Source organism: Hyaena hyaena, unplaced genomic scaffold (genome assembly GCF_003009895.1).
Source record: "Hyaena hyaena isolate Hyena2069 unplaced genomic scaffold, ASM300989v1 scaffold_147, whole genome shotgun sequence".
Lineage (NCBI taxonomy): Eukaryota > Metazoa > Chordata > Mammalia > Carnivora > Hyaenidae > Hyaena > Hyaena hyaena.
This window is the reverse complement of record NW_024080779.1, coordinates 1,790,357-1,815,319: the sequence shown is the minus strand read 5'-3', so window position 1 is coordinate 1,815,319 and position 24,963 is coordinate 1,790,357. Positions and strand designations below refer to the sequence as shown.

At 39.4% G+C, this 24,963-nt stretch overlaps 1 protein-coding gene across 1 annotated transcript; it reads left to right on the top strand.

Moving 5' to 3' along the window:
* The first annotated feature begins 3,570 nt into the window (after nucleotides 1-3,570).
* Nucleotides 3,571-24,963, top strand: SH2D1A (SH2 domain containing 1A). The gene is made up of 4 exons (XM_039238822.1): nucleotides 3,571-3,838; nucleotides 17,116-17,179; nucleotides 21,871-22,015; nucleotides 23,245-24,963. The coding sequence occupies exons 1-4, from the start codon at nucleotides 3,702-3,704 to the stop codon at nucleotides 23,283-23,285; spliced, it is 387 nt and encodes a 128-aa protein (XP_039094753.1). The 5' UTR covers nucleotides 3,571-3,701; the 3' UTR covers nucleotides 23,286-24,963.

The window sequence follows — 24,963 nt, the reverse complement described above, 5'->3', positions numbered from 1 at the left end:
AGGGCAGAGAGAATGTGTAAACTCACCACAGGTGCCAAATCATAACACTGTCACAGGAGAATTCACACCTATAGATGAGCTAGTTGAAGAACAAAGTTAGTTTTGAAAGGTTAGAGAAGAAGATTTTGAAATGTCAGATCCACTCTATAAAACTGACCACCCTTGGCATCATCCTTTTAATCAACCTGGATTTAAGAAAAGCCCAGGGCATTTGAAATGAAGACAATTAGCACCTCAGACAGGGCATCCACATGCAAAATTCTGTCACTTCTCAGAGACCTCAGGAGGTGACAAGTTTAGATAAGAAGACACTTTCAACCTTGGCTGACAGTTTGTCAATGCTCTTATATTTGACTTAAATGGCATCTATATTTTAAAGGTGGTAGTTTGCTTTAAACTGTGAAGCTCTCTTCCTCTCCCTCATGATTTTTATTTCTTAGGTCGTTGAAAAAACAACAAGAACAAAAATCTTTCCTCTGTTGGGTGAGATCTGAGGAAATAGCTCTTGCTTCTTGCACACAAATGAGCTCAGGCTATTTCCCTTCTGTTTCTCTCTCAAAAGTACTCTTGGCTTTGCTTTAAAACACAGAATGTGAAAGCTGGAAGTGGCCTTAGGGGTCATCTGGATCGAGTCCATTTGACAGATGGAGAAAGTGAGGCTCAGAAAGAGAAAAGTGATTTAGTGGGAAAACATGGAGTATAATTTGACTCTCATAATTGCCAGATTAATCCTCCTTCCAATTTATTTTGCCATTCCACAGGTGGGTCAGAGGCATGTACAACCAAGTGTGTGTGTGTGTGTGTGTGTGTGTGTGTATTTTTCTCTTATTTTCTTGAGAGCACTAATTTCATTCATTCACTCACTCAACAAATATATTTAAGTATCTAAGATGTTCTCGATGGGGGGTGCCTGACTGGCTCAGCCGGTAGAACAAAAACATGTAATTCTTCATCTCAGGGTTGTGAGATCGAGTGGGGCATAGAGTTTAATTAAAAAATAAAAAAGTGAAAACAGAATGTAAGAAAGTGCCAGACAGAAGACAAAGTGGTGGTGAATGAGGTACACAGAATTCTGCATCACAGACCTTACGTTCTAGCTCAGGATACAGGCAATAAGAAATTAATGAGATAATTCTGCTTCTAAGTGGATTATGCTTATATTTGGGGCCCATTCTTCCTCTTTCTCTGTTGCTTCATCTACTATCTTCATTGTTCCCCCCCTTTCCTCTCTTGTGGGTATGGCGAGAGAGAGAAAGAAGAGAGCCATTTCAGACCCTCCTTCTCCACACTTTCAAGCTCTCGGTGTGAAGTTCGGAATTTGCTAAAGTCAGGTTCAGTAATGGTGTAGCACTCGAGTGAAGATGTCAGTATTTTTCATCAACACTGCAATAGTGGGCTGGCCCAGCCGTCAGCCTGCTGGTGAGATGACAATGAGGTACTGGATGTGAGAGTTGTACTATTACCTTATAATTTATCTGTTCTTTTTTTATACGATTTTAGTTGTGCTGAACCCCATCGTACCTGGCTGCTTTGACAGGTGTGCTATTTTAGCAACACAGAACAAAACAGAACGAAAAGAAGAATGCATGGTACACTTTTGCTGTCAGATCCAGGTTGCTCTGTTCCTAAGTTTGTGGATGATTTGTTCAGGGTTGTTCAGAGACAAAAGAAAGCAAAACTTGGGTTTCATTTTTACCTATGTGACACAATGTTATCACAATTTGCCTCACAGGTGGGCTGCTGGCCATATGGACTGAATGAGGGCCTGGCTCCACTTTCTTCTCCCGTCTTCTCCTTTTGTGTCCAAAATGTCACCATTGTGATGAACTTCTCTGAGCTAATCATTTGCCAGCTCAAAATATAAAGAGTTCAGGGCAGATTAACTTCTCAAGTCCTTAACATTGGTGTATGCATTCACTTATTAGATCAATTTCTTCCTTGGCCCAAAGCATGAAGAAGGGTGAAAGACGGACTTGACCATAAGCAAGTGAGATAGAAAGATTAGGAGACAATTCTGGCTCAGTTCTCCAGAGCTATCCCTAAATAATCATCTTGAATGGTGTTTTATTTTCTTTGTTTATTCTTGGTGTTGTAAGAGGCTTATGTTTACACTTCATCTACTAAGCTTGAGAGATTCTGAGGTTGGGTACGCTTCAATCAAGGAGAGTCACGGGGTGCCTGACTGGCTCAGTCGCTAGAACGTGAGACTCTTGATCTCAGGTTGTGAGTTTGAGTCCCATGTTGGTGGGTAGAGCTTACTTAAGGAAAAAAAAAAGCCAAGTCACCACTAGCTGCCACTGAAATCTCGGAGGACTGTTCTCAAACCTAGGGGGTGGCAGACAAAAATCTGGCTTTGGTGCAAGGCATCTCTGTGCACCTGATCCACTAGTAGGGCATGTGAGGATTTAAAAAAGTGTTGTCTCAGCCCTGAGCCCCCAGCCTTACCATGTTCGCAAAGAAGTAGGTGGTGAAGTTGTGGAAGAGATACAACAGACACATGGCGTTGGTTATTTAAATTCCAGCTTTACAAGTATTTTTGCATAATCACAAGGAAAAATGGAGAAGACCACCCAGCTTTGTGCATTAAACAAAGTCTTACCGCAATGAAAGAGGAGGAAGTTTGGGGGAAATATTAGTTAACAGCATGTTTTAAAATAGAAGCAATGCCCTATTTCAGAGAAGGACATGAAAGTTGAAAGGTTTTAAGAAATGAATGATAGCTTAGCATCAACCGAGGAAAAAACATACTCTATTCACAACAGAGGGTAAAATAATCAACACTCGCAACATGATTTGAAACGAGTTTTATGCCCCAAATGCTGAAAGGTGGGCCCTGTATGTCAAAGGACATACACGAGTCTACCTAAAGACAAAGCACCAATGAAACAATTCATTCTCGCATCTAAGTCTCATCAGATAAAAAAATCTGGAGCATCTTTGGACAGAGGCTGACTTTTGTTCCTCGATCAGCACTCTGGGATCTTGGACAAGAAAGTAGGAAAAATCAGTATTTAATCGGGATCAGGATCACTCAAGAGGAGTCGGACGAGTAGAAAAGGAGACTGGCCCCACGGTGGCTTTTCACCCACTCCTTGTGACGGTGGAAGAACGTCCTGGCTGTGCTCAGGTGCACGCCCATAGTACTGGTAGTTTCTGTGCTGTGGTCTGAGAGCTTTGGGTTCTTTCATTCTCTGTCAGCATGTCTCCCCCTGGCATGAAGGCAGTATACAACTTGCCTCTATCATCAATCTCTTTGGGACGAGTTAAGCTAAGTCATCCCCGGTGGCCCCTGGGAAAACTGCAAGAACGGAAGCATTAGCAAGCATTCCTATCCGTACATGAGGGTCTGCCTTGGTAGTCCACCCCAAATCTTGCAAGGGCCGTCTTCCAACGGGCCTCCCCTGTCCTTCTGAACCCCGTGTTGGGGGTGGGGGTGGGGTAGTGGGTGGGGGCGGGTAGGGGGATCGAACCTTGTGGCAATAACCAAGCTTCTAAATTGCTGAGCTGGTTTTCATTGAAGTGTGAGAAGGAGGTTTTAAGGCAGATAGACAACATCCTGTTGTTGGGGCGCTCCTCTCCTTTTTCTGTGCATCTGGCTGAACTGGGAGTCAGGTGGCTGACTGGGGCCCGGCTTGCAGCAGCGCTGGTGGCACCTGCCTTGCGCGGTCCGACGCCTCAGCGGCCCGAGAGTCCCCCAGGCCATGGACGCGGTGGCCGTGTACCACGGCAAAATCAGCCGGGAGACGGGCGAGAAGCTCCTGCTGGCCACGGGTCTGGACGGCAGCTACCTGCTGAGGGACAGCGAGAGCCTCCCGGGCGTGTACTGCCTGTGTGTGCTGTGAGTACGTCGCGGTGGCCCGGGGGGTCCGGGCCCGAAGGGGACACCTGCTGGGGGCGCCTGGGTGGCGTGGATGGGAGGCAGCCGCAGGCCAAGGCCAGGCTTCCTCTCCTGCCCGCGCGACAGCCCCAAGGCCCTCCTCAGGTCCAGCCTAGGTCGGTGGCTGTCCATGCTTTGGCTTAGGTCCCTCCCTGAGGATTTCGCTCCCTGGGCCTTGACACTCCAGAAGGGCCGCCTCCCCACGGTCTTTTGTGGCGACTGCGGAGAGAATGAATGCCCTTTGGGGTGGGGGAATGCAACCTAGAATTTCCTTTGCTTCGAGAATGATCCAGGCTCCCGACTTCCCGTATTGACCTCTAGTCGAGGCCCGCAGGGTGGAGCCCTGGGATGGTGGACCGGGCAGAATGGGGGCCACCAGCTCCTGAGAGAAGGAAAGGCCTCACTCCAGACCTCTTTAAATGGAATTGGAGGTGTCCCCCCACAGGCAGAGGACAAGGGAGAGGAAGGAGACTAAGAAACGAACTCTATTGCTTTAAGAGTGCAGTGCCCGTTGGGCTGGGATGCTGAGAGGGGGGAGTTTGTAAGGAAAGCTGCCTCTCTGGATCTGCTCAGCTTCCTTTAGAGGAGCTGTGTGTGTGGGCAGGAGGTTCCAGAAGCAGGACCCTTCTTGATAAAAAGTGAGGGCTCACAGGAGTGGTAAAGGGCATGGAGGGAAAACACCCTTGTTATGATTCAGCTTTGCCCTTTACCTAAGCATGCCTTAGCCTAACGCCCATTTTGAATCAGATGCACCTTCGTCTTGGCTCCAGGGTCAGGGTCAGGATCTAACAATCCTGTGCTAGTCTGATGGTAGGCTTGTGACCTGGCAAGTTAACCTCTCAGCGCCTCAGTTTTCTTGTCCATAAAATGGGTATAATAATACTACCTGCCTCCTTGGATAGGGAGGATCAAATGTGATAATGCCGGTGAAGCATTTAGGACTGGGCCTGACACATCATAGATGCTCAGGAAGTGTAAGCTATTATTATTATTGTATTTGTTTTCACTCGAGTTCTTTCAAAACTCCTGGGGCATTTCTAAGGAAGGACCTAGCTCCACCACTTTTTTGTCTGCAGAATAAAAACGCCCATGAAAACACCTACGCTGCGTAGTAGGTTCTAGTCCAAAACAAAATGAAGAAAGGGGCTTGGTAGTAATTTTGATACCTAATGAGACACTGCAGGATTGTGAAGTACTTTCTGGGTCAGTGAAGAAAGATCACACTGAGGCGGTTGTTAGATGATTTTCGCTGTTTGTTGTTTCTTCCGTGGTTGAGCCATGCATGTGGTAACTCACAGGCCATGCTAAATACATAGATTCTAGAGGCTTGAAGAAAAATACATGGAAGCAGGCAAAGCTCTTGGGCTCAGATATTTTTTTTTCTTTTTTCTTTTTGAGATGTAGTTGACATACAATGTTATTATTAGTTTCAGGTGTAGAGCATAGTGACTTGACAATTCCATGCACTACAAAATGCTCACCACGATACGTGGTCACCATCTGTCACCACACAACGTTATTACGATATACTCCCTGTGCTGTGCTTTTCATCTCTGTGACTTATTTATTTTCTAACTGGAAACTTGTACCTCTTTATCCCTTCTACCTATTTTGCTCATTCCCCCATCCCTCTCCCCTCTGGCAACCACCAGTTTGTTCTTTGTATTTAAGACTATGTTGATCTCACTTTTTGGATTCTGCATATAAATGAAATCATATGGTATTTGTCTTTCTCTGCCTGACTTATTTCATTACCATAATACCCTCTAGGTCCATCCATGTTGTCACAAATGGCAAGATTTCATTCTCCTTATGGCTGGGTAATACTCCATTCTATATATATACCACCTCTTCTTTACCCATTCATCTGTTGAGGGATACTTGGGTTGCTTCCGTATCTTGGCTATTGTAAATAGCCATTATTGTAAATAATGCTATAAACATTGAGTGCATATATTTTTTCCCAATTAGTGTTTTTGTTTTCTTTGGGTAAATACCCAGTAGTGGAATTACTGGACCACGGTATTTCTATTCCAATGTTTTTCAGGAACCTCCATACTGTTTCCCATAGTGGCTGCACCAATTTACATTCCCACCAACAATGCAGGAGGGTTCCCTTCTTTCCACATCCTTGCCAGCACTTGGTATTTATTGTCTTTTTGATACTAGTTTTGGGCACAGATCGTTATAATATGCTTACATTATTGTTTTTCCCCAGTGGAAACTGGGGTAGGTAAGTCAGTGAAGGGCAACGGCTATTCTTAGGCTCTTATCAAAAGAATGTGAAGGAATGAGTGGGCAAATGAAGGGGGCTTCTTTAGAGAAGCTGACAAGGGAGGTAATGAGCTCCTTAACCTAGAGGTAAAAAAAAAAAAAATAAGGTCCAATAGAAGCCTGGACAGGAGTAAGATGAGAAAGTGTGTGGCAAGATGCACCTAAGACTTGGCCACACTGGCTCCTTTCTTGTTTCTCACAGCTGCCAACTATGCTCTCCTCTTAGGATCTTCACAGTTTGTTACTTTTTTTTTATTTGAGAGAGAGAGAGAGAGAGTAGGGGACAGGGGCAGAGGAAGAGAGAGTGAATCTTATGCAGGCTCCGCACTCAGCACGGAGCCTAATGCGGGGCTTGATCCCACGACCCTGAGATCATGACTTGACCTGAAATCAAAAGTTGAATGCTCAATCGACTGAGCCACCCAGGCGCCCCTACAGCTTGTTACTTCTGCCTTTTGCTTCAGCGACCACTTCCTTGACCACCCTCTCTAAATTAAGTACCTTCTCCCTGTGCCTGTTGTACTCTGTCACTTTATTTTTCTTCAAGAACCTTTGAACTATCTGACATTTGCTTGTTTACTTCTGTATTGCTGTGTTCCCCAGCAAAAATGGAAGCTGAGTGAAGGCAGGGACATTGTCTCCCGCACCAGGAACACAACCTAGCACATAACAGCCATTATGAGGCACATTATGAGGCACATAATAGACACGCAGTAGATATTTTTGAATTAACAAGTGGATTGCTATAGCAAATAGACTTTACTGCAAAGAGCTTTGGACTGATAATCAGGAGGCTGGGGTGTGGACTCTGGGGGAAGTCACTCAACTTCTCTGGGTCTTGGTCTCCATACCTGTTAAATAGCTATGCAGAAGAGCTGTTGGTAAAATTTGCAAAAGAGAGGCTAACTTTAGCCTTTTGCCCATGTACACCAGGGCCACATCAAGAATTAATTTAGGAAGGGTGGGAAATTCTCAAACATTTAAGTTTTCACCCAAAGCGAATCTTGCATAAATGCAGTTTTTATGACTCTTAGTTCTCCATGCAAACCTCCCTATGAAGTAGCAGAATAAAGTAGGCATATTGGGAGTCCCCTAGCATGTCTTTTGATGGGCACACTGGGGCCCCAAAGTCTTAGAGTGTGATTGCCAGGCCGAGCTATAGAGGGAAGACAGAAAGGTACATTGTCTTTTATGAGTGTTTCTCAATCTTTTTGAGCCAAGGGTCCCTTTTGATAAACATAAAAATTTCATGTCCCCATTTTAGTACTATGCTATAGTAACAATAATCAAATTTTATCTTGAAATAAACCATGTACTCATTTCAACCCAAAACCTGTATGCTTATGATATGCACTAGAAATAACCATGTAAATGGTATCATATGCCGATGAACAAGATCTAGCTAACAAACATGAATTGATTGTAGAGTTCACTCAAAGTAGTTTCTCATTCTATCTTTTGTTTTTTTCCCATTATCCAAGAAGGTTTGGTTGAGTTTTAGTTTCTGTATTTTTATTGTAGAAATAACACATTACGTGTACCTTTCAAACTGTACTTTAAACTATACTGTCAAGCTACGTTTGCTCCTTTCCCTGATTCTGAGCCCCCAGTCAAGGCCTTTAGTTATGGCCTTTCCTCTGTTCGGTTTTGGAAAAATGAATCTTATAAAGTGCTGAAGGTGTTTTCCATTTATAGAATTGCTCACCTTCCTTTTAAGTGAGTTTTCCTTTTGGTTATTTTCAATAAATAATATTTTCTAGCCTTTTGTATAATGTGTCTATTAAAAATAGATCCTAATACCTATTCATTTTATAGAAAATTTGAAAAATGTAGAGCATGGAAATGAGAGAAATCATCTATACTTTTTAAAGCTAGGGACCTTTGTTGAAAATTAAGTGCATTTTCTTCCTTATTTTAATCAAATAAATTGCTTTGTTAACACACATGTGCTCTTACAATATTGTATTCTACTGCATTTTCCATTTAACATGAAAAAACCCCATTCATATGTAATATTCTTACCAATGATTTTAAGACATTATTTTTAATGGCTGCATGATAGTTCAGCCAGTGAATGTAGTATATTTTCCTAAACCAGTCATCTATTTTTATACATTTGACTCATTCCATTTTTCTTGCTGTTATGTCGTCATGATTCATGTTTCAATCCATAAAGTTTTCCTTGTATTTATGATTACTTCCTTATAATGAATTTTAAGATACTCAATTTCTAGGTCAGAAAACATTAGCAGCTTAGGATTTCTGATATATACGTGATCACCAAATATTTTTTTAAATGGTTATGCCAGTTTATATATATGCTCACCAGTAATGCATGAGAGTGTCCATTTCACCATCCCCTCCTTAGAAATGGGTATTCTTGTTAACAAAAATTTTCCTTGAAACTTGGTGTCTTACTCTTTTTTTCATATTTCTTTGATTAGTGAGTGAGTGTCTTCTCTATGGTTGGTAAGCTGTTGTATTTCCTTGTTCATAAATTGGCTCTTTGTGTACCTTGCCATGTGGATCTTTCTATTTTTCTTAACACATTATGAATTTTTATATACAAATCCTCGATGTATTGCAAGTACCTTTTCTCAGTCTGGTGTTCGCCGTCACTTTTCTCTGATACACAAAGAAAGTTAACATTTTTAGTAGTTGAATCTGTCACTCGTTTTCTTTGTGTGTAATTTCTTCCTTTGCTTCCCAACTTAGAAAGTTCTTTCTCCTCCAGAGATGTCATTAAAACTTCACTTCAGTTTTTGTTTTCAATTTATAGTTTGGTTAGTTTACTCTTTAATTCCATTTGGAATTTCATTTTGATGTGGGGAAAGGATCTAATTTGATTTTGTATCAAGATAGCTAACAATTGTCACAATATAATTTATAAATAGAACTTCCATTTGCCATCAGCTTCCTAGCCTACTTTGCCACATATTAAACTTTAATGTATAGCAGTTATCGTTTCCCAACTATTTGGATCAACAGATCTATTGTTCTTGTATTACTAGCACTATACTATGATAATGTTTAATACATTTAAACAATTATTTGGTATTCTTTTTTTTCAAAAGATTTTATTTTTAAGTAATTTCCACACCCAGTGTGGGGCTCAAACTCACAACCCCGAGATCAAGAGTCACATGCTCCACTGACTGAGCCAGCCAAGTGCCCCAATTATTTGCTATTCTTACTTGTTGCTTCCTTGAAACGAAATCTAGAATAATTTCGTTAACTTTTTGAAATCCCATTGGGACTACGTGAAACTCATTAATAAATTAAGGAGGAATTGTCATCTTTAAAGAATGTAGTCTTCCCATCAAAAAACCTGATACATCCCTCCATTTCTTAATTTTTAAAGAAAATTTTTATGTCTTTATTTTGAGAGAGAGAGAGAGTGAGCAGGGGAGGTTCAGAGAGAGAGGGAGACACAGAATCTGAAGCAGGCTCCAGGCTGTCTGATCATGACCTGAGCCGAAGTCGGACACCCAACCGACTGAGCCACCCAGGCGCCCCTAATTTTTAAAATTTGTATCTATCAATAAAGTTTTGTAGTTTTCTTTTTATAGGTCTTGCACATTTTTTAAAAGTTTACTTCTAATCATTGTGTGTATGAATGTGTATGTCAGTTTTTTTTGTTTCTATCGTAAATGGGATTTTCTTTTTCCACCATATTTTTCTGTTGCATAAGAAAGCTACTGATTTTACATATTTTTCTTATGTTCATTCTGTATCCTAAGTGCTTTTGTTAATGTAAATAGGTTTTATTTTATTTTTGTGTAGCTTTTTTTTAAAAGTTTATTTATTTATTTTGAGAGAGAGAGAGAGAGAAAGAACCAGCAGGGGAGGAGCAGAGGGAGGGAGAGATAGAATCTGAGCAGGCTCTGCACCATTGCAGAGCCTGACATGGGGCTCGAACCTGAACTGTGAGTTCATGACCTGAGCTGAGATCAAGAGTTGGACACTTAACCAACTGAATCACCCAGGCACCCATCTTTTAGTGGAGTTTAGTTTATTCTTCTTGGTTTTCTATGCATATTTTCTTTTCACTAAGGTACACATGAACTCTCACCGTTCTTCCCTTCTTACCCTCAATGTAGACAGCATTGGGAAAGTCCTAAATGCCCAGTGGGATTATTTGATGGTGATAAGAGGAAAACCAGTTTGAAATATTTAAAATAATTAGTTGGCAGAAATAGCTTATTTCCATAAGTAGCATTCTTCTGTACATCCCTGACTTTGTTTGCTACCTATCTGATGGCAGGTTTAGAAGCAGAAATGCTATTATATTCTTTAGCTACAAGGGCACATAATGAAGTCATTTGACATATATGGTTTTGGATAAAAGGATAATTATCTTTTTGTCCTTTGAGACTGAAGGGATGACTGGGAATAAAGTGCCTATCAAACCATTGAGCTGGAGAAATGGGGGAAGGAGCAGTGATGAAATCAAATTCCAGTTTACCAGTTGCAATAGAGGGGAGCATTGTAGCAAAGAACTCAACAGAATGAGAAATGAGTACTTACTTTACAGTGAGTTTTTGAATACAATTGGATATGTGTGTTGGTGCTGCGTTTATCTTCATGATAATTTAGGTCACCAGAATGATTTTGGATTTTCTGAGTACTATCTATTAATGACAGAGCAAGCCTGAAAGGCAGCCTAGGATTAAAGGTGCATCCCCCACACCACCAAATGGACATTTCATAGGCCAGTAAATCAAGTGCTGATTCTGGTTGACAACGTGAAATTGAAGTTGCAAGACTAACCGGAGGATGTCATTTGCCTAAGTGAAGGAGAAGCCTGGGTTAACTGTTTTTGGGCTCTCTTCAACCGGCCTCATCCCTCCAGCCCCTTCTCCCCCTCAGTGTTTGCCTCCAGCCCTGAGGCCAAGCAGGCTCCCTCCCTTTTTGAGATCTGTGCTTTTGGAATCATCGTAAGACCAATGTATTAATTCATTCCCTCTGATGTAAGAGAGAGGCAGCATAGATCTTTCAGCCAGACTCCTGGTATGCATCCCAACTCTGACCTTAAACCTCTGACCTTAAACTAGCTGTTTTACCTTGGGCAAGTTACTTAAACTTTCTGTATCTCAGGCTCCTTATCTGTGAAAAGGGAAATGGTGATAATCATAGTACTACTTACCTCATAGGGTTAATGATCCTCAGAGGATTATTACATGCGTTAATATTTTTAAAGCTAACATGTAGTAGATATTTATTAATATAAATAAGAGGTCTACAAATAATTGCAATACAAAGTTAGAACATCGTAGGAGTGCATGAATATGCATGTTATGTGGCAGTTCAAGGGAAGAAGAGGTGATATTTATTGTCATGACTCATCGAAACTGGTTTTACATATTTTTCCCATCAGACTTGAAGCTGAATGACTTGACGGTTCTGAAAATTCAAGTTCACTCTGAAAAAAATGAAGATTATAGCATAGGAAATTCGGAAATCTCTTGAATCAGCGTATAGTCTCAATAATGATGGTTTTTACAGGATACCATTTTTCTGGGTATACATGTTCTGAAATATTTGTTAAAAAATCAGTCACATTATAATTGTGCCTTGAATTTCGCACATAGCATTAAGCATTAGTTTGTATAGATAGAGACCGTATGGGCGCTAGCTTGCTTTATTTGCAGTGTCATGAAGGAGTCTGATGTAGCTAAACTTTTTCTTCTGTGGAGACCTTGAAGTGGTATAAAGAAGGAATTGATGTGGTTTTGTTAGTTCTAAACCAAGATCTGTCCCCAGCGCTGACCCCTTGAGAAAATAAGTAATAAATTATGTTGCTTTCCTCTCATTCATTTCTTTAGTTAAATGATCGCTACCCCCAACATGGGGCTTGAACTCATGACTGAGTTCAAGAGTCGGATCCTCTACCGACCCAAGTGAACCAGGCACCCTCATTCATCGCTAACCAGAGCACTTTTTTTTAAAGGGTTGGGGCAGCTTTTGAAAAATTAAAGGCAAATTTAATTTTTGTAGTCATTAAAATGCAAAATTTTAGTTAAGAAAGTTAATGACAATAACAACAATAGCAACAAAAAAACCCTACTGTTTTCAACCAATTATTCATTTTCTAGTTTTTTGTCCTGATAGATTTGGAATTCCAGGCTAATTAGTAAGTCTGACAAAGATGTGGTGGAGCAAGAAAGTGGAAACTACACCACAGTCTTGGTTGGTCAGTATGAATAGAAGAAGTCAAAAGAAAGATAATCCTAAAAGGATGCAACAGTTTTTTTTAAGGGATGTATCAGTTTTAAAAAATAAATTATATTTTTCTGACTCGTAGCTTGCTTAGACTAGATTCGTAAAGCACAAAATCATTATTTTGCTTATTTTTCTTTTAAAAAGATATTATTAGTCATGGGGCACCTGGGTGGCTCAGTCAGTTAAGCGACCGACTTCGGCTCAGGTCATGATCTCACAGTCTGTGAGTCCAAGCCCCATGTTGGGCTCTGTGCTGACGGCTGACAGCCTGGAGCCTGTTTCGGATTCTGTGTCTCACTCTCTCCCTGCCCCTTTCCTGCTCGTGTTCTGTCTCTCTCTCTCTCAAAAATAAATAAACATTAAAACAAATTTTAATTGTTGTTAGTTACTTATATAGCTTTATAAGAAAAATTAATATGCAAGGATGCATTTATATGAGTTTAAATTTACTTCTAGTTTGTACACGTACAGGAATGGTTCTGAATAGTAGTAATTGGAGTGGGGTCGCTGTGGATCCACGTCTTTCACATACTATAATTTTATATGAACATAATCCATGTGCTTAACATTCTTTGAAAAATATGAGAGGGCTCTAATGCCTTTGAATTTTGGTATAATTTTGGATGGGTCTTTCTGCTACCATTTTCTTATTTTGAATAACATTTCTTATTTTGGGGTACTTAGGTTAATTCTAATTTTTTTCACCATTAAAATACAACTACTATGAAAATCTTTATGAAACTGCTTTGTCTGTTGACTCCTTGGAGTGTGTGGAGATAAGCAAGGTCGTTCGGTGGGTCAAAAATATGCATGATTTTATAGCTCTTGTTATAACTTTATTTCCTAGAATAGCGGTTTTGCAGTGGACAGGAGAGAGTATGTGTAGTTTGAAAAAACATACTCAGTATTTTGGTATCATTTTATGGTATAAAATGATCATTCCATAATTCAAGCTACAGAAAACAAAACTATGAAATTGTGTTGGAGAAGAGGAAGTAAGTGGTTCAGAAACAGAGCACTGTGGAGACTTTTGAAATCATTGAAAAAGCTTCAGCTTGTATTTTTTCTTTTACACAAGTTATTTATTAATTTTGAAATTTAAATTTTTCCTATGGAAAGTATAATTGACATACAGTGTTATGTTAGTTTCAGGTGTACGATATAGTGATTCAACATTTCTATACATTACTCAGTGCTCATCGCGGTAAGTGTCCTCTGAATTCTCTTTGCGTTCTTAAAGCTGAGACTGAGTGACCATGGACGAGGTGGCACAGAAGTGCCCTGGGTGAGTGGAAAGAAGCCAGCTTGACTTTGCAGAAATTGCCATCAATAATCCCATAGGTGTGGCCTTCTCTTTCCATTTTAATTTGTCTGTCTATAACTTCAACATTCTTACAAATCATCTGGAGGTCTTGTTAAAGTACAGATTCTAATTCAGCAGTTCTGGGGCAGGGCCTGAGATACTGCATCTCTAACAAGTTCCCAGGTGATGTTATTATCCTGGGAATGTCGTTTGGTTGGCACTGTCTTAGAGCTCTTCCACCACGACCCTAGGGTAACAAGAATTGACACAGGGGATCCTGGGTCAGTTCCTTCAGTGACCTGAAAGTGGAAGAGATGAACTACTGGCTTATTTGAGAGGTGAACCGATTCTGCTTATTCAGAAATTTGAGGGGCGGGGGAGTAGGAAATTGTTAATATTAGATGAGTTAATCACACGAAGTTTTAGGTGCCACTGACATCAGGCTGTTCAGAGACTGAAGGAGGGAAGGGCCTTTGAAGTGGTACTCAGGTTCCTGCTGCTTAACTGAAAGTGAGATAAGATCAGATTCGTTAGGAAACAATTTTCAAAACAGACTCATTTATTTTGACTAAATGAAGCTGAATGATAGTAGGGAGATAGATTCTTTGTATTTTTTAGAGACTCGCTGTTTTAGAAAGTGAAAACTGGTCACTTACGATTTTGTTTGCCTTGGTGCTGAGATTTTAAATAATGCATTTCCACATCACCTTTAATGATGCTGAATTACTGCTATTAATCACTTCCCATAGAGAAAATGGAACTAAGGGCCTATGCTGTTTCTCTGCTTCTATCTCCATTTTGCTCTGTGACTTTAAGAAAATCACTTAAAGCCCTATGTTTTGAGTTCCCATGGTGAAAAATGGAAATCAAAGCCCTTGCCATGTTCCCTGTAGAGCACTTACTGAAATCGGAGGGCTTTGAGGTAGATTTTATTGCTCAAAAAAACCAAAAGACTTTAAGAGTGTAATATTTTATATTTATTTAGCATGTTTTATATATATGCATATATCAAGCTATTTTATATGTCATCTAAATATGCTGGCAAACCTTCATAATAAAAATGAAACACTTCTTTTAATCACACCAGCAATTAAATTGAATTTTTTGGTTTCACAAATCGGATGAACCTTATTCTAGTCTTTTAGATGTATTTTTTTGTTCTTTAGGTAATTAGTACTGATTAACATTGATTAAAGAGATAGTAATTTAATCCACATATTTAAGGACTTTTAGTTCTAAAGGGAATTGATGGTAAGTGAGGTCAGTTATTCAAGGATGACGTTCTGTCTGGAATGCTTTAGAATCAGATGATTCTTTAAAGTTTAAATACATTTATTTATTTATTTATTTATTTATTTATTTATTTATTTAGAGCATGAGCTGGGGAGAGGGGCAACGAGAGAGAGAGAGAGAGAGAGAGAGAGACTGAGAATCTTAAGGAGGCTCCGTGCTCAGCACAGAGCCTGACATGGGGCTCAATCCCATAACCCTGGGATTGTGACCTGAGTCGAAATCAAGAGTCAGATACTGAACCAACTGAACCACCCAGGTGCCCCAAATACTTTTTTTTTTTAACCAGAGTTTAGCATGTATTTGAACCAATGTTCTATATTGACTCAAACTTGTACCTGAGAATAACAGTCAGAAAATGTCTAAAGTAAAACTCTGTTGACCCAGAGAATTGGATCCATATTCATATTCATAATTTGAAATACTTCAGAACAAAGTTTACCCTACTGTTCTATGAAGTGAAGGTTTGTTAGGCAAATTAAGTACTATTATCGAATATACTAAAATATAATAAATAATCTACATTCATTACAGGATGGGGACCAAGAGCTGGGGCTCTAGAGTTGAACAGGCCTGATTCAAATCCCATCTTTGTTCTTGATCTCTAGTGTGGTTTTAGTTACTAAGCTTTTCAAAGTCTTGGTTTCCTCATCCATAAAAATAATTTTACAATATAAAGCTCATAGGATTATTGGGGTGTCCAAAAGAGATAATTCACATTCTATGGACTGAATTGTGTCCTTGTCAAATTCATATATTAAAGCCCTAACGCCCAATGTGGCTGCATTTGGAGAGAAGCCTTTGGAATATAGTTAAGGTTAAATGAGGCCATATGGGTGGGGCTATAATCTCTTGATTTTGGCTCAGGTCATGGTCCCGGGGTGGTAGGATTAAGCCCTGCATCTGGCTCCATGCTGAATCTCTCTGTGAGATTCTCTTTCTGTCTCTGCCACTCTTCCCTGCTTGTGTTCTCTCTCTCTCTAAAATAAAAATAAAATAAAATAAAACTCTTGGCATCATACAGATACCCAATATGCTTACACACTGAGTGATGGGGGAGAATGTTCACCTCAACTGAAGGACAAGCTGCTTTCAAGTACTTTAGCAGGACTCTTTTTTAATTCAAATTACTATTCTTACTATATTATATTGTAAAGTAACTGTAATAGTAATATTGTAGAAATATAGTATTACATTAATATAATTATATTATATATATATTTATAGGCATTATTATTATTATTACTATTAAGTGGAGCTGATAGTGCCTTATCCCAGTGAAATATTTTTCATCTTAAGGCTCCATATGTACTTATTAAATCTATTTAATACTTCATGATTTTTACCAATTACAGCAGGTCTCTAGCTTCTTCTTGTCCAAAAAGTCTCTCAACTAGACAAATTCTTAGGAGTATCAACTCCCACATTTTATTTTATTAAAATTTTTTTAAATGTTTATTTATTTTTAAGAGAGAGAGAGAGTGTGAGGATGGGAGGGGCAGAAAGAAAGGGAGACACAGAATCCCAAGGAGGCTCCAGGCTCTGAGCTGTCAACACAGAGCCCTATGAGGAGCTTGAACTCATGAACTGTGAGATCATGACCTGAGCTGAAGTCACAGGCTTAACCTACTGAGCCACCCAGGTGCCCCTAATTTATTTTATTTTATTTTATTTTATTATTTTATTTTACTTTAATTTTTAATAAAGAAGGTTATTTTATTTTTATTTTTATTTGAAAGAGAGGGAAAGTGTGAGCTGGCAATGGACAAAGAGAGAGGGAGAGAGAATCTGAGGCAGGTTCCATGCTCAGCACAGAGCCTGATGTGGAGCTCGAGCTCATAATTATGAGATCATGACCTGGGCTGAAGTCAAGAGTTGGACGCCTAACCAACTGGGCCACCCAGGTGCCACCTGAGCATCTACATTTTAAAAAAAGGAAAAAATAAAGAAGACTCTCTGGAAATTGTGATTAGCCAAGTATAATATGCAAGCAAGTCAGAGCCTCCAAGCTTTTCTTCCCATGAATGCAATGGCGCCATATATGTGTGTCCCAATATATGTAACATTTATATGTAATAGTTAAGCTCAAATTTAGAGCATCTGTTGTTCTTTTGGAATTTTTCAGTAATGGAAGTTTATTCTTTCACAGGTATCAAGGTTACATTTATACATACCGAGTGTCCCAGACAGACACAGGTTCTTGGAGTGCTGAGGTATAGCTCTTTTATTTATTTTTTGCTTCTGGGGGTATCAGGGAGGTGTTTAAAACTTAGGCTGGTTTTATAAAAGAGTTGTCAAATCCTACATTTCCCAAATATTCATCAGATTCAAATCACTAAAGCTCCAACCCCAAACCGTTCATGGATCATTAAGAAGGCTTTAGGGAATTTTTGTTCCAGTTCTGTTCAGCCACCATTGTATAGAATGGTCTCACTTTGGGAGAAAGATAAAAAAAAGTTGAAGGATTGTGTCCAACTTTTAGTGCCTATGCAAAATTTTGGGAAGCATACATAAAATGTGTAAAATGACTAAATAGGCAATTATTTACCAAATGATAACAATATGAGTGTTGGCTCTATAGTGGATTAAACAAAGTGACTCCTGTTTTCTAAGAGCCTGTAATGATGCTTGGGAAGATAGATACATGAATTAAACAGCGACGCGAGAGCTCCGAGTTTGTTGTCAGATAGATCTGGGTTCCAGGTCTGGTCCCCCCTCCTCCCTGACAGGTCTATGACCTTGGGCAGGTTACTTAACTTTTCTTTGAACAGATATCTCCATCTGTGAAATGAGCCTAAAAATAGTTCCTTACTCATAGGGCTCATTTTGAAGATTAAATGAGATAATGCGTATAAAGAAAGCTCTTAGCCACAGGACCCGCACAGTAAGCCCTCAAAAATGTGACCTCACCCAAATTGCTGAACAGTATAATTGTATATGTTCAGTGCTATGTTATTTAGCATAGGGATTCAAAGAAGGGAGGATTTTTCAAGTATTAGTAATCAAGACTGCTCTATATGTGGAGGTCAGACTCCCAGCTGAGCCATGTGGGAAGCACATGGATAGGCAGAATGAAATTAGAGGGAATACTGCAGTGGTTTTCAAGGTATGCTCTGCAAAATTCTAAGGTTCTTCTACCTGGGTGCACTGGGGTTGCGAGGCGGTGGGGGCGAGAGAGAGAGGAGGACATAAGTGGGTATGCTTTTGGGTCGCCGATTCATCTTTGAGCTGAGCAGTTCACTTTTGTTTTGCTTATCAACTGGGACTCGAATAGGATTTCATAAGAAAAATGGGCTCTGATGGCTTTGAAAACATTTGAAAGTCACTATGCCATTACAAGTAATGCCTGCAGAAGGAATCTATTTCCATGTACCAGGGTAGTAAATCACATCTTACCGATGTAGAGGTTTCAACAACTGAACATTTTGACCTCAAATGCTTTCTCTGATTTTGGACTCCTTAGAAACAGCCTGTCCTTATAATGAAAGCACTTCATTATGAGCTATTTGAAAACATTAATGTGAACATCAACTTCTGTTAATAATTCAATCTGTGCATTTAGGAAATTCTACAGTCTAAACTTAAATAGCTGCAACCTTTACAAATTCATCGGTAAACTAGGAAGCCCGAGTTGCGGACTACAAATATTTTGAACTACTGAGATGAAAATTGGGGGCAAGTTTTCAAACACACTGTTGCTTTATATCATAAATAAGGAATTTATTAATAATAATTATAATTAATACCTAATTATTATTATCACAGATAATACTGTAACACTAATTAGAGGAAAAGCAGTACCATTTCTAATCACAACTATTTATACCTGTTTATATTTAAAATTTCTCTGCATCGCTGCAGAGATGATTGAATAAGAAATTAAATTCCATTTATTATGAAGCATAATTGTGTGTGCTATATACATATATATCTATACAATCTGAATAGAAAAAGTCCTTCTCCCTAGAGAAGTAGCCTTCAGTTGCTGAAGAATATGGAAAGGATCTTAAATTATTAGTGTTTAGCTAATCTTGTCTTTAAATTTGTTTTCTTCTATTTCAAGTATAACATCATATGCAGATTGTTACATGCTTGTGATCATGTTAAGGAAGAAAGGGCTTATTGGACATATGTCCTTTCATCCTGTTGTCTGGTTTGACCCCGTTTATATCATAATATTGTAGTTATCTGCACCAGGAGAGCAGAAGATTGGCATGTTTTCTCCAAAGGGAAAACAGTTTTAAAAAATGCTTTAGATTTATTTTTGAAATGCATACTGTATTTTTTCTATCTGCTAAATTTGCTTTCTTAGTTATGTTTTTGCTAAGGGAATATTAAACTAGTGTGTGCTCTCAGAGCTCATATCACCTGACTGAAAGAAATTTCTCTAGAGCATATTGAAGACCAGCTGTGATCCAAAACATGTTTCGTGGATAACTAAGAGATGGCAGTATGGGAAATGCGCAAATTTGAACAATAGCTGAGTTCAGTGACAGAATGGGAGTCGTCAGTGGTACAATTCTTACCACTGTAATTCTCATGGTGAATGTATTTTCAAAATTAGTTAAATGACAGATATTTATACCGCTTTTTGGTACAGTGCTTTGGTTTGCCATACTGCAGGAAAAATCATAGCAGGAACACTGCATCCTCTGTGCAAAGATTGTGCTAGAAATCTAGTCTGAGATTTCTTTCAAAGAGTGGAATGAAATTTGAACCCGGATCCACTGAATTATGAAAGACAAATATTGTGTGAGTTTCTACTTTTGGAAAGACCTTTAGATTTTCTCATTGCCCAGTGTGTTAACTTACCTCATGTGACTCAAGCTGAAATTTTGCTATATTGTTAATTTAGAGAATTCTATATACAGTCAACCAGCATTTATTAATATGTGTGTTGTCATCGGTACATTGTAAAAAAATGTACCAACCTCCCCCTGTGGACTTCAGTGCCTTTAGGCTTTTCTGGATATTTGATCATGAGTAGATGCTAAATAATTTTACTTATTAACCTAAGCAGAACACTTTAAATTAGGGCAGTGATTTGCCAGCAAAACATTGCATCCCAAATTCAAATTACACATCCAGTGCTCTTATTCCTTTCCGTTAGTGTGGGTAATCAAGTGTTAACTACATATAAGTCCCCATAAAAAAGATGCTTCTGTTGATAAATGGTTTTACAAGCCACAAGAACAGCTAAAATGATGTGTGGTTTGAAATATTTCCACACTGAGGGAGTGTATAGTTTCTCTTCTGGCTGGTGACTCAAACTTCTCTAGAAACTGTCTGCTCTCATCCTCTCTGTTGGTGAATTCATTGTGGGTGTTGGCTTGAAATACAAAAGACTGGGTCCTGGGACCTGGAGCCCATGCTACTTGTGGTTATGTGTGTGGCCGTGGGCAAGCTGAATTATCCCTTTGTATTTGCATTTTCTTACCTGTCAGATGGGAATAACCAAATCAGCCAATCACTGCCAATTCGTGAGGAAATAGTGGAGGCAAATGAGGGGAAAGTGCTTTGATATGAAAAGGTGCTCTAAGGAAGATGTAAGGAGGTATTTTGTGCCTGTGACCTGCCTTTTCAATTTAGAGATTCTGTCCTGGAGCCCACAGACTGTTTGGAGCCCTGTAAGAATGGCTGTGGTACCTTGGAGGAAGTCTCAAATCGAGTTCTGGGAAGGTGTTTTGACCCAAGGGGTGGAGCTGAGTGCGAGAGTGTTCTATGTCTACTTAGGCTCTGAGCTGTGAGCGCCTGTCAGTGGACACTAACTGAAGGCTAAAAAGAACTTTTTCGATGCTTTCAAAGAAAAATCACTTACCCCAATGGAGGAAATGAGGGAGTTACTATAGACGGTGTGCTGTCTTCAGCTTTTAGTGTAGTTGAGCTGAAGATTTCATGCCAGCCTTCGGGTTTTTCTCATTGAATACTAACAAACAAACAGATCCCACCTCAAAAGCCTCACAGATGGAATAGCTGGAAGACGACTTTCTAAAAAAACTAGTCGTTGTTCAATCGCTTATAGCAATACTGTTTTATTTTATGTAAAATGACAGTTTTGAGCTGATGCCTGAATCTGGGCTCATCAGCTTTTGCAGGAAATTGTTGTTGATTTCAGCCACGCCTTTGCAAGCGAATTGATGTCAGGAAAGGAATACATTTTAATAGTCACTTGCAAATAATGATCTCCTCAAAAGCAAACAAACAAATAAATAAAGGTGACCTTATACAGTCTTTCATTTTCGTGTCATAGGGAAAATCTTGTCACGGTGAAGTGTTGGCAGAGGGCAATTTTGGGGAGGTAGGGACGTTTCCCAAGGAGGAAAATATTTCATGTGAAGGACGAAGCAGGACATATGGTAAGGGGAGAGATAGCATAAGGACTAACTAGCTATGCATTGTGTCTATCCTTACAGTCAATTTTTAATTTCCTGTGTAGCATTTTATATTGTGGAATGATGACAGGGAGGATGGGTTGGTGGTGGCAGTGGTTTGGTTTCTCAGGCTTTTTATTAATGACCTGTACGATCTGTGTTTTCTCTGTGTTTAACTGCATCCTCTCTGTTGGTGCATTCATTGTGGGTAATGGCCTGTATATCCTTAGAGGCTCGGGATGTATGATGGGTAGCAGGCAGGGAAGGGCAGCGCAATGAGCGAGAGCTTGTACAAACTAATACCACCCCTGGGAGAGCTGAAATGACAGCTCATTAGCTCCTCTTGCAGGGAAGTGCAGCCAACCAAAGTAAGCTCTTCTAGAAATGTTGTTTTTTCCTTTTTTCTTTGTGTTTTCAAATATTTGAACAAGTCACACAAATGTTACCTTTCTAAGCATCCCTCGCACATTTCGTAGGCCTGTTGGTATCATTAGGACGCACGTGACTAATTTGCTTGGCCTTTTATTTTCCAGACGGCCCCTGGGGTTCATAAAAGATTTTTCCGGAAAATAAAAAATCTCATTTCAGCATTTCAGAAGCCAGATCAAGGTATTGTAATACCTCTGCAGTATCCAGTTGAGAAGAAGTGCTCAGTTAGAAGCACACAAGGTACTACAGGTATGGTTTACTGTTAGTTTTCGACAGGGCTTGGAAGCTTGGGGTTAGGAGTTAACCTTTCCGCAAACACAGAGTGATGGGAAGTTCTGTACGAAACATGCCGTGGGTGTTGCCAGCCAATCAAGTGAGAGGGGACTACTCACGTGCTATGACTGCAATATGCTCTACTGTACACTTCTAGTAAAACTCTGGGAAAATATGAAGAGTTCTATGAGCCCACATGTAAATGCCTCTTTTCCCATCAAAACAGAGGTACCGTTTCCCTTCATTGATTCAGACACAAACAAATGTGAAAGATGGGACAATTCGGGAAACACCTGGGCTGTCCTTTACCTTTGCTCAGTAAACTCTGTTTTCCCTTCAGGGATGGAAAAGCTAATGTTAGCTTGGCCCACGCGATCCTAAGTTCTGAATTTGTGGTGCTTGAATTAATGAAACTTTATCGTAGCAAAGGAAATTGAATTAGTACACTTTATGATTCCAGAGGCACAAATTGTTACATCTCCCGAGCAAAGCTCTTTTAGTGCATGTATCAAGCTAATGACGTCTGCAGTTAGCAGATATGCGATTGTTTACCCGTTTGTTGAAAGGGGTTAATCACTTGTTTGGAGTAAGAAGATATGCCTTGACTGAAACAGTAAATATTTATGATAAAAAAAATGAGTTGTTATGTCCTTTTTTGACAAGGACCCAGGCTTAGCCATGAGCTGACAATTAGACTTAAGTGTGGAATTAAATTAATGAGTAGTTAGCCTTTATAACAGAAATTTAAATAGAGCTACAATTTACATATTACAAACTACAATTACAAACTATCCCTATCTGCTTGTTATTCCATTCTTTATAAGTCAGGGTTTTTTTTTCTCTTTTTTTAAAAATGTTTATTTATTTTGAGAGAGAGAGAGAGAGGGAGGAGCAGAGAGAGAGGGAGAGAGAATCCCAAGCAGGCTCCATGCTGTCAGCATAGCGCCCTACGCGGCGCTTGATCCCACGAACCATGAGATCATGACCTGAGCTGAAATCAAGGGCTGGACACTTAACTGACTGAGCCACACAATGCCCTAATAACTCAGTTTTAAGTACTGGTTGCTTGAGCTATAGCACTGCGTTGTATCTTTGTGAGCTTTATGCCCTTGGAAATGTTATGATTATAAGTTCAAGTTAACCTGCTCAAGTTAATAGCTTGTAAAGTTTATCTTTTCTTGATTTTTGTTATTATTTTTCTTTAGGGAGAAGAGAGGATCCTGATGTCTTCCTGAAAGCACCATGAAGGAAAATAAAATACCTTGTACTTTATTTTCTATAATTTAAGTATATGCTAAGTCTTATATATTGTAGATAGCACAGTTCAGTGAGTTACAAATGTATTTCTAAAACCATCATCGTCCTGTAATGGAAGTGTCTAGCATGATGTAAAAGCTGAAATGGACTTTGCCGAAACGAGGAGCTTTGAAATGAGGACTGGGAAAAAAAGAATTCCACAGGTTATTTTCAGTTACATTTATGAACGAGAAATGATTCAAAACACAATGATACTTTATAAAAGATTAATGTCAATTCTTGCCAAATATAAATAAAAATAACCCTCAGTTTTTCTCAAAAGCATCATTTTTAGTGAAATATTATTTGACAGCTACTGATTCGAAGATGTCTTGCTTGATTAGATGGCAGGAAGCTGGTTTGTGTCCCTCGACTTTGTCGTGCGTGGTTCTAATTAGGTATTATGCTCCCCACTGGCTATGGTGGTGTAGACTCTTAAGGGGAATTTATGAACTTGTGCACTGTGTGTTAAAACAAGTACTTGATAAAAAGTGAGGGATTTCTGTTTAATTCTGAAAGCAACCTTCTCGCCTAGTGTTCTGCTATTGGATAGTAGAATCCACAGGCCAAAAATCCCATAATTTAAAATACGCCCTAAATGTTTGTTATATTTGAAGTTACATTACAAATTCAATGAAATGGACTTTCCTTTTATCATCTATCGCTCTCCCAGTTGTTGCTACTCCATGTAAAACCTAATTTTGAGGGGAAGCTTCAGCCCCTGTGCTCGTGAGTAGCCGATTTACAAGTGGTCTCCCTATTAGCCCTATGAGAGCATTGGAGGCCTTATGGTTATGGTATTTTTTAACAGTTCCAAGTGATGGTGACCTGAGTGAGAGCCAAGATTTTCCACAGTGACAGATATTTATATTTTTTCCTCACATTTATATTTTCATGACTTTTGTGATTTGGTTATATATCAAGCTGCTTCGGGGCTCCTAGAATTCATTCACTCAACAAACAGAATAGGCACTGAGGTAGAGAAGTAAAAACCCCCGGTCCCTGTGCTCAGGCAGTGTGCTGTCTGGCTGGACAAGAAAACTATAATGATTTTAAAAAGTAACAAGAAAAGAAAAAAAAAAAGACAATAAAAAGTGATAAGCACCTGGTAAGTGAGGTTCCCAATGTGTAGGGAGATCTGTTGTTAGAGGCCGAATGAGTCAACACAAATACTCCGGTCCATGGTCTATAGGAAAATGCTAAGTTCTATTGTAAACTAATAAATTGGAATTCTGGTTTTTACACAAGTGGGGGTGAGCTTGATGACCTGCCAAGAGACAGAGCTACTCTGTGCATTGGCAAGATCTGGTTTCTGAGCATTTAGCATGGATACAATGGGTGTGCAAAGGTGGAGGTTTGCCATGATAGTGCATCGTGGGCCATTTACCATTTCTAGAAACAAAAGCATCACTTTAACTTGTAAAGGAATTCGGAAAGGCGACTTTCAAAACAAAATGTGTATGTTTAGGTCATTTTTCCTTATTTGTAGCTTGGATTTAAATTTTAATAGGTGTAACTAATTTTCACTCTCTCTAGCTTGTTCATTCTGGAATAATCCTAAATACACGAATTATGTTTGCATGTTTCTTTACCAGAGTCAGTTTTGCAAAAGCTTTTTTGAATCATGA